The 17,264-nt window shown below is 35.9% G+C and overlaps 2 protein-coding genes across 4 annotated transcripts; both read right to left on the bottom strand.

Annotated features, from left to right (window-relative positions):
• Nucleotides 1-5,193: 5,193 nt before the first annotated feature.
• Nucleotides 5,194-6,522, bottom strand: LOC132624267 (stemmadenine O-acetyltransferase-like). Its single transcript, XM_060339073.1, has one exon. The coding sequence runs from the start codon at nt 6,520-6,522 to the stop codon at nt 5,194-5,196; it is 1,329 nt and encodes a 442-aa protein (XP_060195056.1).
• Nucleotides 6,523-7,763: 1,241 nt separating this feature from the next.
• Nucleotides 7,764-16,157, bottom strand: LOC132625516 (F-box protein At1g70590-like). Of its 3 annotated transcripts, none has more exons than XM_060340151.1 (5): nt 15,567-16,157; nt 13,535-13,687; nt 12,472-12,605; nt 8,819-9,001; nt 7,764-8,115 (listed from the first exon to the last, which is right to left on the bottom strand). In XM_060340151.1, the coding sequence occupies exons 1-5, from the start codon at nt 16,099-16,101 to the stop codon at nt 7,948-7,950; spliced, it is 1,173 nt and encodes a 390-aa protein (XP_060196134.1). In that variant the 5' UTR covers nt 16,102-16,157; the 3' UTR covers nt 7,764-7,947. The 3 variants fall into 3 exon arrangements, with proteins under 3 accessions (XP_060196134.1, XP_060196135.1, XP_060196136.1); XM_060340152.1 differs by lacking the exon at nt 13,535-13,687 and adding an exon at nt 14,899-15,051; XM_060340153.1 differs by lacking the exon at nt 13,535-13,687 and having other exon boundaries at nt 15,567-16,155.
• Between the last annotated feature and the right edge of the window lie 1,107 nt (nt 16,158-17,264).

The following is a 17,264-nucleotide window of genomic DNA, read 5'->3' on the forward strand; positions in this document are numbered from 1 at the left end:
GTTAATTGAAATTGGTTTCTACCTCTTTGCCCGAGCCTCATGTTACCATAGTCGTTAATGAGGGAATTATTGTAGAAAATATGTGGTAACCGTAATGGTTGGAGGGAAGACAAGTTATAGAGGTTGAGATTTAATCCGTTACGTCCATTAAGTAACCGATCTAACAGACGAGATTTGTTCTTCATTAACTATTAGTTATGAGCTCTACATTAATCGGGTCGCATTTAAAATAATAAAAAAGTTTAACACTTTTTCTTGGTATTTCTAGGTTAATCAGTACTTTAAGACATAGTTAAATTGAAGATTTACGCGTAACACATTAGTCTAAACTAATTAGATAGCGCGTAAAACATAAAAATGAGAACTTACGTCTTCTTCGTGTAGCAGAAGTTTGCAACGGATAGCACCCTAATTGTTTATTACAGAGAAGAGTAAAGCGTAGAAAAATACTGCAGAAAATATATTTAGTTGTACACCATAAGTGTATTTATATATGAAATATTAGGGTTAACTTTATTTACCCTTATGGGTGGACCCAAATTTCCTACATAAATGAATCTAAATCTGTTGAATCTTTCATGTTATGATCTTTTACATCTTGGATCTTCTTGTTCCGTCATTTGACTTACGTTCTTCAAGTAGCATTCATACCGAATTTTTTAAACAAACAGTTTTCCCGCTTTCGATTCCGACCAAGATTGACTTATTATTCCTCCTCGTCCATTAATTCAGTTCCTTAGTTCAATCAGTTCCTTCCTCAAAACCTATTTCCGTAAGTGCCACTGCTCTTATTCCACAATATGGGATTGTTGGTTTCACATGCCACCCCTTTCATGTTCTTCTTGTCATATTTGACACAATGCTGAAATAATTATTTTCCCGTTGTTCAAATCGTATGTCAATGTCATTTTAAGTTATTTAAGTATGATTTAATGAATGACTCATATAGGATCCAATGGTATAATACAATCCAGTTACTCTTTCTACCATGCTGTTTATTATTTAGATCGGAGTTAGAAAGCTGTCCCAGAAATAGAATAAATATAGAAGTTGCATTTGATATGGATCTATAGATCAATCTACAATATTATCTTAGTATATGTGAAAGATGTTAAGGAAGAATAAATTGATATCTACTTATAACTATTCGTCAGAAAATTTTGTAGTGTAAACTAGACTAGGAGTGAAATGACAGATGACATTGAACTAAAATATTCAAGGTGTTATTTCTTCAGTCCTAGTAAGACACGACTATCTAATTAGGATATTTATTAAAACAATAACACAAAATGTGAGATGACAGATGACATTGTACTAAAATATTCAACAAAAAAAAGTAATGAAATTGCATAAAATATAATGATCATAATATAAAAGTACTAAGTCATGCTATAATAAATACGACTAATTTATAAGGCATATAGAATATGATCGTAAACTAAAAGTACTAAGTCATGCTAGAATAAGTACAACTAAAAATATTAATTACATGACTAGATATTAAAGAAATAAAATAAAATTAAATCATGTATTTTCACTTTCTAAACCAATATAAAACTAAAGAATAAATATCCAATATTATTGTCATTCCTAGTGTAGAATTGAATTTCTTTTGTTAGCATTAGTATTGATTTGATTCTTTTTGAGTTTTATTTGAGTTACTAATATTTATGAGCTATAAAACTTAGGGAAACTAACTGAAATACGCCCCAAAAATAAAATAATTACCCGCCCCATTTCCCTTCTAAACTAATTACCCACCGTACCCCCTTGCCCAAAACTATTTGCCCGACGTGGCCCCCTCGCTCAAACTCCTTTCTCCATGATATCATCGCAATATATTTATATATCATGATGGTATCATGGACGACTAAGAGAACGACTGAAGCAGTCCTATATGATACCGTCTCGGTATATTTATATACCACGATGGACCTGAGGAGTGTCTCATTGAAGGACTGAAGCAGTCCTCCATGATACCATCACAGTATATGTATATAAGACGATGATATCATAGAGTTTTTTTTTCTGAGAAAAGTGTGTCATTTTTAATAAATGAACATGATCATTCATAATACCGTCTTAATACATTTATATACTATGATGGTATCATGGAGGACTAAGAGAAGGACTGAAGCATCTTCCATGATACCATACTAAAGCATCTTCCATGATACCATCTCAGTATGATATACCATGATGGTATCATAGAGGACTGTGAGAAGGACTGAAGCATCTTCCATGATACCATCTCAGCATATTTATATACCATATTGGTATCATCTCAGGTAAATACTTTTAATTTTTTTCTGGGGGGTACAAAAGTAATGGGGGGTTGGGTGGGTTATTTTTTTTGGTTTGAGGGGGCGGCATGCATGATCTTTCCCCAATTTATTATTGGACCATTCAAAGTTCTAATTCCAAGCTTGAAATAATATGTTAAAAGACAAAAAATTATGAAAAAGTTTAAGAAACATTTATAAATTACATTATAAATAAATGTTTTTATGTATAAAATATTTTTAAGATTTTATAAATGTAATGTGGGATTGTTTTGATTCGATTTGACTTTATTTAGTTAAAACCAAACAAATAGTATTCGGGTTTTTCTTTAAAACCAAACCAAGTCAAACCAAATCATTAGTCGGATTTTTTCTCGATTTGATTCAGATTATCGGTTTGTACGGTTTGTCGGTTTCCTATGTACACCCTAACTGAAGGCAAGGGTTGTTGAAGAAAGCTAATGAATTGGCTATTCGTTGTGATACTGAGGTTGGTGTTATTATTTTTTCCAACACTGGCAAGCTCTATGATGGTAGGATGATCGTTACATCATGAGTTCAAATCACTACTTATGCGACAAGGTGACATGCACTTGGAAGAAGAAAATTGATTTATCTTTTTTTTTTTTTTTAATTATGTTTTTGTTTTGCGCAAGCCCCATCAAACATCTAATAAAATTGAAACAATATAAAAAAAACTAGTGTAAGCAACGTCGAATATGACTTTCATATCCTATTGTTATCGAAGGCTAGCAACTCTTTATCAACTCCACAGTTAGCCAAGACTTTAAGATTCACCCAAACTTCTACACCATCACCTGATTTTGTATCCATAAATCCAATAATATTCCATAATAGTTTGATTTGGTATCTAGAATCACCAAATAGAACCTACCATAAAGTTCATCTAAAAAAGATAAATAAATAAATGACCTACTATAAAGTCAGATTTATATCATTTAAAGCAAATCTTATTTGAAGCTAGATTGTCTATAAGTATCAGGACTTATTCCATTCAAATTAAATCATTCAATCATCATTTTGCATTTTCCCATAAGATAGCAAATATGACCTAATAAAGGGTGTGGTCAAAATCCCCTTTGAAGGCAAAGGTTTTCATTTAAGATCTTAGCTTCTTCCTCTAGGGGTGAAATCACTAGTGATATTGAATATCTCCTGAACAACCTCAAAGCGACTTGTCCTTATTCTGTTAGCAACCGCCTGGACGCACAACTCGAGTTGTAGAAAACAGTAATACCAACCTCAACATCACAATAAATAGCCAATTAATTAGCTTTCTTCAACAACCTTGCCTTCTTTTTGAAAAAGTAACTTAAGGCAAGGGTTGTTGAAGAAAGCTAAATTAGATTTCTTCATTAACCCTTGCCTTTAGTTACTTTTTCAAAAAGAAGGCAAGGTTGTTGAAGAAAGCTAATGAATTGGGTATTTATTGTGATGCTGAGGTCGGTGTTATTGTTTTATCCAACACGGGTAAACTCTATGAATTTGTTGGTACTGCACACCTTTACGAAAAATTCAATTTCACTAATTTCATGCCAAAGATGGTTGGACGATCGTTACACATTAGTACAGATCACTACTTATGCGACAAGGTGGACATGTACTTGGAAGAAGATTTTTTTTTTTATTTTTTTATTTTATGGATACAAGTAATTATTTTTGTAAAAGTTACCAACATTTAATCGTGAAACTTAGTATAAGCAAGAAGTCGGTCCCTATCGAACATCTGATAAAATTGAAACAATATAAAGAAAACTAAATTTAGCCATATATTTGACATTAAGATTCACCCAAACTTCTATTCCATAACCTGATTTTGTATTCATAAATCCAATAATATTCCATAATAGTTTGATTTAGTATTTAGAATCACCCATTAGAACCCACCATAAAGTTAGGCTAACAAAGATAAATAAATAATTAAATACCCTAATATAAAGTCAGATTTATATGATTTAAGGCAAATTTTAATTGAAGCTTGATTATGTGTAAGTATCATCACTTTATTCCCTTCAAGAAATTAAATCATTCAATAGTCATTCAAGTTAGTTTCAAATACTTTATAACTATTGCACTCTTCCATAAAATAGCAACTATGACCTAGTCAAGGGTGTTATCAAATCCAATTCAAGGCCCAGGGGTTCTCATTTCGGATCTCAACTTCTCCTTCTGGGCTGAAATCACTAGTGATATTGAATAACCGTTGCAGCAGCTTCTGATCTACAAATAGATAGTTTCAAAATCACGTGATTTCACCCCAGAGAAAGAAGCTGAGATCAGAAATGAGAACCCTTGGGCCTTTGAAGGGGATTTTGACCATTCCTATGACTAGATCATATTTGCTGTCTTTACTGTTTTTCATTTAGCAAAGTACCCCTTTTTTGTTTCCCTTTTGAGCAGAGGTCCGGTAGCTAATAAGTTATGGTATGTGTTGAGGTTTGTAAGAAAATTACTTTTGACAATTTTAAGGGATGTCGATGTATTCAGCATGTTCAAAATGTTTGTTTCTCCATATATTATATCTCATGAATTATTTTACTTTTGTTTTAGTTGGTATGTGTTGGAATATTACTATTGATAACTCTACTCATAAGAGGTGCTAATTAATCTGTTAACGAATTCTTGACTTAAACTTTATTAATTATCTATAGATATACCATTATAGGTGTAAAAACAAATACACGTTCTGAACATTTCTAGTTCGAAGCTAATAGCGAATAGGATTTGAGTAATAAAGAAATAGTTTTTGGCCCTCCTAAAACAGTTTTTAGACAATCGTAAGAAATTAATGAAACCTAGTATAAGTAAGAAGTCGGTCCATATAGGACAGCCGATAAAATTGAAGCGATACCGAGAAAACTAGTATAAGCAAGACGTCGAAGAGTGACTTTCATATCCCATTGTTACAGAAGGCGAGCAACTGCTTATCAGCTTCAAATTGAGCCATGTCTTCGACTTTGAGATTCACCCAAGCTTCTACTCCGTCACCTGATTTTGTGTCCATAAATCCAATAATATTCTTCGTAGCGAGCCGACCCGACCCGACCCACATCGGCTTGCCCCATCCAAAATCAGCTTCATACAGGGGAAATGTACACAAACTTGAAAAACAAAGCAATGCCATATGCCCTTTTCGTTTTTCATCTGCTCCCTCTTGGAGCAAATTCAAGTGTTTTATATCACTTTTTTGAAGTTGCGATACGAAATCACTGTTAATTTCTAGCATGGATTCTCTCACTTGGTTCATAAACTGAAAAACTTCGTCTTTGCTACCTTTATCGAAGAACGGTAGCACAAGCGCGGGCCGCATTATGTTCCCGAATAAAGATTCGGGCAGCGGCGGTTCAGCCCGGGTTCGCAGATTCACCGCATGCATGACAGGGTAAATTTTATTCGGGTCCCTTACGGGATGAACGATCGCCATGAAACGGCTCCACAAAAATGCGGATAAAGCTAGAATCCTCGAAGGGCGTCGTCCTGTTCTCTCGAATACGCTGCCCTTCATCCTGTTTTGATCTGCGTACTCGTCTCTAAGAGCCGATATATCGGAGTTAGAAAACACGAATCGTTTAGTCACGATGTTTTCCTTATGAATTTCCAAGCACGCGTCCTGAACCAGGGACGCGTCCTTGGGCGGAAAAAGTGCTGCAGAGTCAAATCTTGGAGAAAAAAAGGGGGAATGACATGTGCCAGCATAATCGCGACGTGCAATGGCTGCCCAAGTGTTGATAAACATGAAACACGACGCAGCGTCAGCTAGCTTGTGAGAGATGCCTATGCCAATCGCCATCCCCCTGCATTCGAAAAAATTTACTTGTACTACTAATCCAAGATTTTTCACATCATCCAATTCGTAAGGGATGAATTTATTGAGCTCATTAGGAATCGGATCGGTAATGATATCAACGAGCTTGCACTTGACTACAACTTCGACGTAGGGGACACCCTCGTCATTGCAATCAACATAAAGGTTGTTCACGACACGCCCTGCTAGAGGGTAAAATTTCGTTAAGGCCTCGGATAACGATAACTTTATCTTGTCTGAATGCTCTGTGTTGGAAAATCGGTCACTCGTGGGGTAAAAATAAACGAGGGGCATGAAAACGGGCGGAGCTATTTGATCAAGATATGAAAGGCTATAATGGCGAAGTTTGTCCGGAGTTGGAGTACATGGCTTGATTAATGTTTCCTTGGAGACTACTTCTATTTCAACTTTCATTTCCTTCTCTTTCAAATCTGCTCCCATTTCGAGTCAAGAAAAAAACGGATCAAATGGCACGATTCCTCCGTCACCTCAGAATGAAAAGGGGTGATCCGGTAGTTCTCGTCTATTTTCGAGCAAAATATCTGCCTAATTAATCTGTAAGTGATTTATCTAGTATTTGTAGTATTGAGTAGTTAAATAGACTAGGGATTTAAGAAGCATATAAAAGAAGAGACGCATATAGCCGTTCTCTAATTTGAAAAATGTAGGTTTCTCTTGTCTTTGCATATCTGAACTTAAGCATGAAGAAATCAAATCTCTCCACTTGGAAGCAAAAGATGGAAATTCCCCTTTGAAATTTTATGTCCATACAACTAAAGAACGAGCATATTCAAATAAATAAATATTTTCGTCCAACATAAATAAATAGTACTATAAGAGGGCAAAAGAAACGATAAAATGCAAGCAACAAGCAATAAGAAACAAGAATGTTAACAGAAAATGTTTAAACACTGATTTTGGCCCTCCTGATATTTTACTAACCATATTTAAGTTTAACCTTGATAAATTAAAAATACGTGTTCTCGGTTTACATACGTATAGTAATATGCTATATTTAGATTATTTCTAAACTTATATTACCTCCAAACAGAGAAACATGTAAATTAAACATAACACATGGTTAATTAAATGATTAAATAGGCAATAATTCGTCAAATTTGTGAGATTCACAAGCATAAGGATAAATATTACATATTTCGATTATAGGTTAGATATACGAAACCAAATACAAGAACCACAATCATTATTTCTGGATGATTCAGGAACTAAAAGCACACAATCTCCAATATTAAATGACCAACATAATTATTTTTACCAAGATAAGGACAAAAATAATTTTCCTGGTCAATCCTTGGTCTCTCTCAATGGTTCAGATTTATCCATTTGCTTAAGTTTTCCTGAAATAATGCAGCCATACACAAAAACACATTTTTTTCTTTTATATTCCTTTTCCAGCTGCAGGCTTAGGAAGGCAATATACCACAACACGAAATGTACCGTTCACGTTCCTAGCTAAAATAACTTTCAAATTTATTGTTCAAAAACTTCAAAAAGGATTTTACTATTTTATTTCTATAACTTGAATGATCATCGAAAGTAATTAATTCATTGCGTATAATAAAGAAGATTTATGTCAGGCAAATATGTCGCAATACACCTATGTGGCATGTCACGTCGATAGAGACCCCAAAAGACGATCTCAATGATGTAACAACTACATCAAAATCACATGAATGTCACATTGAGTTAAACACCTTATCAGTTATTACAGTAGCACAGGAATCTGAAACATGCAACCGCAGGGGAAAAAAATTCTTATATTACCCTTTCACTTCAAGAAGTTAAGTAATACATTGATTAAGCTGACAATTACAGGTATTAGTGTGATGGAGGTAAAGGACGCCAAATATTGGCAAGCAGCATAGCTCGATCCCGGGAAGAGGCGGACATCTGTTGAAGTATGACATTCTTGACGGGATCAGCTGCCGCCTCACCAGCACGAGCAGCAAGTTCCAAATACACCACAGCTCGCATCATCTCCCCTTCCTGTTCAATGTGAGCACGAGTGGTTATGAAGCCTAACTACAGAGTTGTGGGGCATCAAACAAGGGCTAAAATTAGCAAAAGAAATAGGATATAAAGAACTACAAGTGGACATACAATATCATCTACTTGCAGTCCAGCTTATCATAGAGGACATACAATATCATTTTTGCGCTATTATTGAAGACTGTAAGTTTTTGCTAGAGACTATTGTTCATATTTGGAGGAGGCAAACAACTACGCCGACTCCTAGCAAATGAAGGTCACAAGCATGCAAGAGATTTGATAAACTGGGAAGTTTCTCTGAACGAAATGGAGTCTTCTCCTAGCAGATGCTATCCAAGCAGTTATGAAAGATTTTAAGTAAATTATTTAGTCTTTTCCAATGTACCCAAAAAGAAAAAAAAAGAAAAGAAAGAACACGAGTGGTTAAAAGTTCAAAGGATACAAACAAGCAACAACTATTCAAAGGATACAAACAACAACTATTCAAAGGATACAAACAAAGAACTATGTTTCAGTCTCGAATAAGTTGGGTCTGCTAAATGAATCCTAACTGGCCATGTTACTCAATTTAAACTCATCTCAGAATAACATTGCATGTTCACAGGCTAGTGGGAAATAAGAAGGAATGAGATTCAGGGCCGGGGTCAGGGATTCTTTAATTGAACTAGAAAAGGAGTGAGGAGCATATATGACTAGTTACCGAAAATAGACTCCGCCCGTGCTCAAGCTGAGCTTTGCTATGACCTCGATTCGCTGCTCTCATCATCCATTTCCTTGCTAATTTATCAGACTGCATTAAACCTTCTCCGACGGAGTAGCATAATGCAGTGTTATACATAGCACGGACATATCCACCTTCTGCTGCTCTCAAATACCACTTCGCCTGTGCAACGAAAGAAGAATCTTTTAATTATAGTTCTCAGTAGACCTATTTCCGTAATTTAAACAGACAGTTGAAACTATTTTAAGCACCATCAAAGTTCCCAAGACCTATATCTGTAATTTATACAGACAGTTGAAAACTAGCAAGATTTTTTGCGCCATAATGGTACACTTGAATATTTGAGTTCAACATCCATGGAACAAAGTTCAAAAGGAGGACTTGAACTTTTGAATTTAAGAGCCTGTTTGGCCATAAACCTTTTTTGCAAAAAGAAAATCTCAAAACAACGTTTAGTAATACTATTGGACTGATTTTTTGAAGAGGAGTTTCAAGTTCGAAAAAGTGGGTTTGACCATTTTGTCAAGTGATTATTTTCCACTCACAAAACATCTACCTTTTTTTCAAGTTAAACGCTTGTCCAAACACAACTTCAAATTCCAAATAACCTTTTTCAACTTTTTCTCAAAAATATCACATTTTTTATGTCCAAACACCTACTAAGAAACAGATTTCTATTTTTCTTTTTTTGTTGAAATCTTACTTAATGCCTTTTTGAGAAATTAGGCAGGTAAAGAGGAATTTGTTTAAACTGATGTTAATCTAAAATAGCTTTATTCTAAGATAAAAGTTGCAAAATCTCCTACTGCATGCTGTAATTTAAAACTAGCAAGGAGATATAAGTTACAATTGACATAGGAAACTCCATGTAACACCCCGCGTCTTGGAGCTGAGTCTAAGCTTATGTCATTAGAGTTCTAGTAGGTTGATAGGCCTATTTCGGGCAGCGATAACTCCTTGATCCGTTGAGAATTCGGGAAAACTTCCTTGATGAAAGTTGTAGCCCTTTGGAATAGCTTTCCAACGATATATTATGGGGATCAAACGGACATCTGGGCCAAGAGTTATGCCCATTTTACTGAAGCCTGTTCGCTGGAAATTTCGTCTACGTTACGGTGACGTTACGGACTGTAACTCGTGTTACGGGCCGTAACAGTGAGCCGATTTCCAGAACCTTACTGAAATTTCCTCCAAGATACGGTACCAAGATACGGTCCGTCCTTCGTGTTACGGGCCGTACTTCGTGTTACGGACCGTAACAGTGGACCGTAACACAGGGAAAATTTCCAGAACCTTACTGGAAATTTTCACCAAGGTACGATACCAAGTTACGGTCCGTCCTTTGTGTTACGGGACCGTAACATGGGGCGTATCTTGGTCCGCAATTACGTTTCGGGTCACCTGACTTCGGGAGGCCATAACCCTATCATAACTTGGGAATTTGGGAAAACTCAAAGAACGAAAGTTGTAGATAATTGAAATACCTTTCCAACCATGGGTTGTGGGTTCACAGGAGACATCGGGATAGGGAGATATGCACGTTTTAAGACAGAAAGGTCCCAACCCGTTTTCAAGTTGGGTCAAACCCATTTCCCCTTGGTATATAAGGGAAATGTTAACCCTAGCAGCCCATTTTTCCCACAAATTTCAGATCTTAGAGAGAGAAAGTGAGAGAGAGGAGAGTTAGAGAGAGAAAGTAGAGAATCAACCAAGTTTAAGGCCCCGAATCCCGAAGCTCGTGAAGGATAAAGTGTAGTACAAGTTGTTGCCGTCATTTTAAGCTAAAGATCGAACTTGGGAGTGTTGATTTCGTGGTGACTACTCATAAAAGGTAATGTTTCTACTCCCAAATCATTTATAGTTATGAATTGATGAATTCTTGGGAGAATAATAATTGGGTTTGATGAAGAGAATTATATGAACTATGCTAGAATTGTTGGATTGTTGACTTGGGATTGTTGTATTCATATGGGTGATGAAGAATGATGTTAATTGCATCTAATTGAGATTGTAGAATTAACTAGAAGTAATAGAATGAGGATTGGGTGAAGAAAACACCATTAATGAGGGTTATAGAGCTTCATGCCCACTAAGTGTTTGATAAAATGCTTAGATGAATAAAACATGGATATTGTTGCTAATATAGAATCCCTACGGCTTGTATTGCTATAGATTGAAGTTGAAGGGATTGAAGGACATTGTGATACGCTCAAAGCGGGAAGTTAAGGTATGTAGAACTTCCATCCACATGTGGGAATCTCTACGTTCTTCCCCATGATCCGTTTCGTAAAATCTATGAAGTTCAAATCCTAGGGCATTAAACCCAACATATTGGTAGCCCGTAATTATGTATGTATGTACATGAATTCCGTATCTATGTTCGTTATTGTATTTCCTAATCTTCCATTACGGACATTAGGGATCCTAGCTTAATCCATGAATCATGAATTCTTCCTCATGTGTTCTCATTATGTTCATATGAAATTGTATGGTTTTATTTTACAAATCACAAGCATGTTTTCAAGTCAATTACAAATATATGATTATGAACTATTGTATTTCTCATGATCAAGTACATGTTTACAAGTTATTTCGTGAAATCATGATTTCAAGACAAGTACAAGTAAATTCACAAAAGTCATGGGCTTTTTAGCCAACTATATTATGTTCATGTTTTTGGGAGTTGCACGAATTACCGAGAAGGCTCAGATAGCCTGAAACTATGTAGCCACCATAGGACAAGGATCGCTCCGCCCAGTTAGGACGATACCTTAATTTCACACTGAATGGTTCCATCAGGTACGTTACTACCTTATACCCTGGCAAGGTATAGGGGCTCTGCTGGTCCGGCGAGGTACCAGACTCCACGTATCCACGTGGTGATATTATGTGTCGGTTTATGAAATGCTCTCCCTACTTATCATGTTTTAATCATGTCATATATATATATATGTACTCATGCTCATGCTCATGTTCATGTCCAAGTTTTCAATTTCAGTTCTTATTATGTTATCCCTTGTTCCATGTTGTTCTTCCGGTTGCTTTACATACCAGTACATTCAATGTGCTGACGTCCCCTTTTATTTCCCGGGGGCCTGTATTTCACGATGCAGGTACGGATTTACAGGACGACGCTTCTGATCATTAGGATTTGTACGTACCAGCGTATTGGTGAGCCCCATCTCATTCGGGGTTTAGACATTGTATTTCTTTAATTAATTATGCATCTAAAGGTATGCTGGGGGCCTTGTCCCAGCAAGTATGTTTTCCAGTCAGACTCATGATAGAGGTTTCATAGACTAGACAAGTCAGTTATGTCATGTCAGACATTTGGAGTCGTATAGCCATTTTGGCTCACTCATGTTTAAACAAGTATTTTTTATTAAGTATTATGACTTACTACGTTTTATAAAGGCTCATCATGCATTCACATTATAATTCCGCTCATGTATGCCTCATGATAGTTCAGCAAGCCATGTGGTTCGCTCGGTCACATGCAGTCAGGCACCGAGTGCCGTGTTACGTCCAGGCCATGGTTCGGGGCGTGACACTCCAGAACTAGATTCTACTAATACTGTGCAAGCTTTTTTTTATATTAAGTAAATAACTTAAATAAGGTAAATTTCTCATACCGCTTCCTGGAGATTATTGTTTGGACCACGACCTTTATGTAAAGAAAGTGCAAGTTGGTACTGAGCTCGAACATGGCCAGCAACAGAAGCTTTATACAGCCATTTAACAGCTTCCTCAGGATCTGGAGGATTAGCTGCATAGAGTATAAAGAGATCAGAATGAAAATTATAGGTCAAATTTGTTGATGGAAATGAATCTTAACGTTTATCAGTAGAAAGCCTAACTTAAAACTGTACAAAATGCAAATTTTCTGTGGGGTACTCTTAATGATCAAGTTTTAACTTCACATGTGGTATCTCTTATTTGATAACATTCACATGTAGCATGTTTGTAGGAGTCACATTAATAACTGAGATCAATGACTTCGTTGGAGCCATGTTAAACTTTTTTCTTATAACTGAAAAATCCCCGGCGGCCTGTTACGCACGGTTTGAAACTCATTGGATAATGAGTCCGCCCCTCTACCCTTCTCTACTAAAACCTTGGCTTTTGTTTGTGTCAGGGTGCGAACCCATGACGTGCGCAATAAATTACTATCAGTTTGGTAGGAGCCATGTCAGCAATTGCAGGCAAGGCAACGAGGTTCTAGAAAACAATAATATTAACAATAACAACAACAAGAACAAAAAGAATATACCATGAATGAAAATTAATATTTTGGTAGATGCATTAACATTAGAAAAAACACTTCTAAAATCAAGTCGGCCACATCAAAATAAAAATATAGGAAAACAATAACAAAATGTGCAGCCAAGGGTGTGTACTAGTGGTCAATAAAATGGGTTTAGATCCATAAGGTCAATTCCTGAACCTGAGAGTCTTGGTGGGATGAGATCCAGAAGGTCAATTCCAGGTCAATAAAGTGCGTCAATTCCAAGCAGAGGCAAAAACATGGCGATTTCTTCCCATCCGTTCAAGTCTTGGTGGATAGAGTTATCCGGTATCTGTGCTAGTAGGGGATATTAGATAGCTAATGAAATTGTTGAAGTGTGTGCAACCTAACCCGACATCACCATCACTGGGGAAAAAAAAAAAAAAAGATAATGTGAAAAACCTTAATACCTTGCAAGAGGAAAATCCCCAAATTGCACTGACCAGCAGGATCAACAAGTTCAGCAGCCTTTCTATACATACAAATCCCTTCTTCTCTTCTCCCCATTTCCAAATAAACTAACCCAGCATGAAACATAGCTAGCGTCGAACCACGAGCAGCTCCTTTAAGGAAAGAATCAAGTGCTTTAGCTAAATTACGTTTAACCCCATTTCGCCCATGCTTAAATCTATTGCCCCAACTGAGAAAAAGCATAGATTCTCTTAATGGTCCAAGGGCTTCGCACCAAGACTTGCATAACTCCATCCGTTGTTTGGTCATGAAAATGCGAAAACTAAATCTTCACATAAAATCTAGCATAAGTTATACCATGTTTGGTTGGTCTTTTCTCTTTCCACATAAAAAAGAAACATTGCTAATCCAACATTTGGCTCATGTATTTCTTTTTTCGCATAATTAATACATGTATAAGTTATGAGGGTATCTATGTACATTATTTTCTACAGTATAGAAGATAGAATAACTAATACATGAATAATTAAACTCTGGATAACTAATCACTGAATTAGTAATACCTGCATAACAAATCCTGCATTACTAATACTTGCATTAATCATACTTGCATAACTGAACACAAAAGCGCGAACGAATTAGATAATGCAAGACTCTGAATACCTTGCAAGAGGGAAATCCCCAAATTGCACTCACCAGAACAGTCACTAAGTTCAGCAGCTTTTCTATACAAACCAATCCCTTCTTCTCTTCTCCCCATTTCCCAGTAAACTAACCCAGCATCCACCATAGATAACGTCGAACCACGAACAGCTCCTTTAAGGAAAGAATCAAGTGCTTACGCTAAATTACATTTAACCCCTCCACGTCCAAGCTTAAATCGCTTACCCCAACTGAGAAAAAGCCTAGATTCTCTTAAAGGTTTAAGGGCTTCAAACCAAGACTTGCATACTAGAGAAACTGAGCGTAAATTCGGTAGTGTAAAAGTAGCAGCAATTTTCAAGAGAGCATCATTAGGAAGCTGAGAAAAGTCGTGATTGCAGTAGTACTGGTTGCTATTACACTTGGAGGAGGATGCTTGTTGGACTGATATTGGAGTGATTAATAAAGGGTTTTTTCGTTGGGTGATTTTTCATAATAATTTTACCTCGCACCCTATTTTTCTTTATAATATTATAATTTTATTCTTCATAATGCTGATGTGTGACGTTATGTAATGTCAGAAAACGATACAATCTGTCCAAATCTCATATTCATCAAAACAATACAACACAATACAATACGATACATTATGAAACTAAATGTAACAATCATCCAAACAAGCTCTAAGTCGTGAATAACATAATCCAACAATCTCCAATACCTTGCAAGAGTGAAATCCCTAAATTGCACTGACCAGAAGGGTCACTAAGTTCAGCAGCTTTTCTATACAATCCAATCCCTTCTTCTCTTCTCCCTATTTCCTGATAAACTAACCCAGCATCTACCATAGCTAACGTCGAACCACGAGCTGCACCTTTAAGGAAAGAATCAAGGGCTTTACTCAAATTGGGCTTAACCCCACCACGACCATGCTTAAATCTCTTGCCCCAACTAAGATAAAGCACAGATTCTCTTAAGGGTCGAAGGGCTTTGCAACAAGAATTGCATAGCTCTATCCATTGTTTGGTCATTAAAATGCGAAAACTATATCTCAACATAAAATCTAGCATAAGTTATACCATGTTTGGTTTGTCTTTTCTCTTTCCACATAAAACAAAACATTGCTAATCCAACGTTTGCTTCATGTCTTTCTTTTTTTTGCATAACTAATACATGTATAAGTTAAGAGGGTATCCATGTACAATATTTTTTTACAGTTTAAAAGATAAAATAACTAATACATGAATGACTAAACTCTGGATAACTAATCCCTAATTCAGTAATACCTGCATAACTAATCCCTGTATTACTAATACAAGCATAACTCCAACCAGCAACTAACTGAACATAAAAGCGCGAACGAATTAGGTAATGCAAGAATCTGAATACCTTGCAAGAGTGAAATCCCCAAATTGCACTGACCAACAGGATCACCAAGTTCAGCAGCCTTTCTATACAAACAAGTCCCTTCTTCTCTTCTCCCTATTTCCCAATAAACTAACCCAGCATCCACCATAGCTAACGTCGAACCACGAGCAGCTCCTTTAAGGAAAGAATCAAGTGCTTTAATCAAATTGGGCTTAACCCCATTTCTTCCATGCTTAAATCTCTTGCCCCAACTGAGAAAAAGCATAGACTCTCTTAAAGGTTTAAGAGCTTCAAACCAAGACTTGCATACTAAAGAAGCTGTGCGTAAATTCGGTGCTGTAAAAGTAGCAGCAAGTTTTAACAGGACGTCATACGGAAGCTGAGAAAAGTCGTGATTGTTAGAGTTGGAGGATGATGATGATGATGAAGTTGTTGGAGTGATTATTTTGGAGTTCTTGATAAAGGGGTTTTTAGTTGGATGATTTTTAAGAGGGGTTTGTTTTTTTATGAAAGGGCTGTCCAATTTGGACTTGGATGGCCATGTTCTCTGTTTCATTACAAGGAGGAGAGGAAAAATTGGAGGTGAAGGGTGGACTGTGGAGGTGAAGGGCAAAGGTCCAAATATAAACAAAATTTTGGGATTTAGATTTTAGAGGATGTAAATATATCATTATAATTATAAAATAGTGTAAATATATTCTTTTTATTAACGGGAGTTTTTTTTAAAAATTATTTAAGTTATTTTGTAATTAAATAAATGCCACGTGACTTTATAATAAGTCTACCAATTTTTTTTTAAGTAGATATATTTTTCTAAAGTTATGATAATTTTTTTTTGGTGTGTCCGATATAATCCATTTAAAAAAATATGTCTGCGACTTTAAGAGGGATTTGTTTTTTTATGAATGGCGAAGTGGTGAAACGAGGAGGGCCGTGTTCGGTGTTTCATTCAGGTGGAAGGAATATAAGGAGGAGAGGAGAATTGGACGGGAAGACTTATGGGCAAACTTTATGCCGGATTCGGCATAAATTTGTGAAGGAGTTATCAAAGTTATGCCGGATCTGGCATATTTATGCCAAGTCTGTTCATAAGGCATGAGTATGCCGGGTCCGACATAAATTTGATAATTCCTTAATAAGTGTATGCCGGGTCCGGCATACACGGGACTCAAACCTTGCCTTACATTTTTTTTTAATTTATGTTTGAGCGGGGGTTCGAACTCAGAACCTCATAATTTCTGCGTGAACGCTCAGAGTTGCAATATGAAAGGCAAAAATTAAAGACCAGCAATATGAAGGGATAATTTAAAGAACATAAATAAGAGGGGTAAAATTTAAAGACCACCCAAAAAGAAGGGCAATCCGCGCAAAAACAACTATTGTTTTCTAGCAAACTCCAACATTTGTGCTTTTCACTTTGTTAGGTGAATACAAACCCTAAACTTAAAAGAGTAAATTTTATCTTCATAATTAAACGTAAATTTTATCTTCATAATTAAACGGTAAAACGTATTTCGTTTGACCATTTAAATATATACTTTTTTACCACATTTAACTAGACACAAAGTTTAAACACAGAGAAATATTTTTGAAAATTATGATTTAAAAAAAAAACTTTATACATTATGTAGATATAAATCATTTTATTAAGGGACAATTTTTTTTTTAAACTCTGATTGTTTCTGGTGAGAGAAAGGTTACGATCTTTTTGGCTAAAAA

This window comes from Lycium barbarum, chromosome 2, assembly GCF_019175385.1.
Source record: "Lycium barbarum isolate Lr01 chromosome 2, ASM1917538v2, whole genome shotgun sequence".
NCBI lineage: Eukaryota > Viridiplantae > Streptophyta > Magnoliopsida > Solanales > Solanaceae > Lycium > Lycium barbarum.

Excerpts from the sequence above, each read along its gene's own strand:
- LOC132625516 (XM_060340151.1), bottom strand. The coding sequence starts at position 16,101 with ATGAAACAGAGAACATGGCCATCCAAGTCCAAATTGGACAGCCCTTTC. Across the intron at positions 9,002-12,471 it reads ACAATAATCTCCAGGAAGCG|GCGAAGTGGTATTTGAGAGC; the intron begins GTATGAGAAATT and ends TTCGTTGCACAG. Across the intron at positions 8,116-8,818 it reads ACGGGCGGAGTCTATTTTCG|GAAGGGGAGATGATGCGAGC; the intron begins GTAACTAGTCAT and ends CACATTGAACAG.
- LOC132624267 (XM_060339073.1), bottom strand. The coding sequence starts at position 6,522 with ATGAAAGTTGAAATAGAAGTAGTCTCCAAGGAAACATTAATCAAGCCA.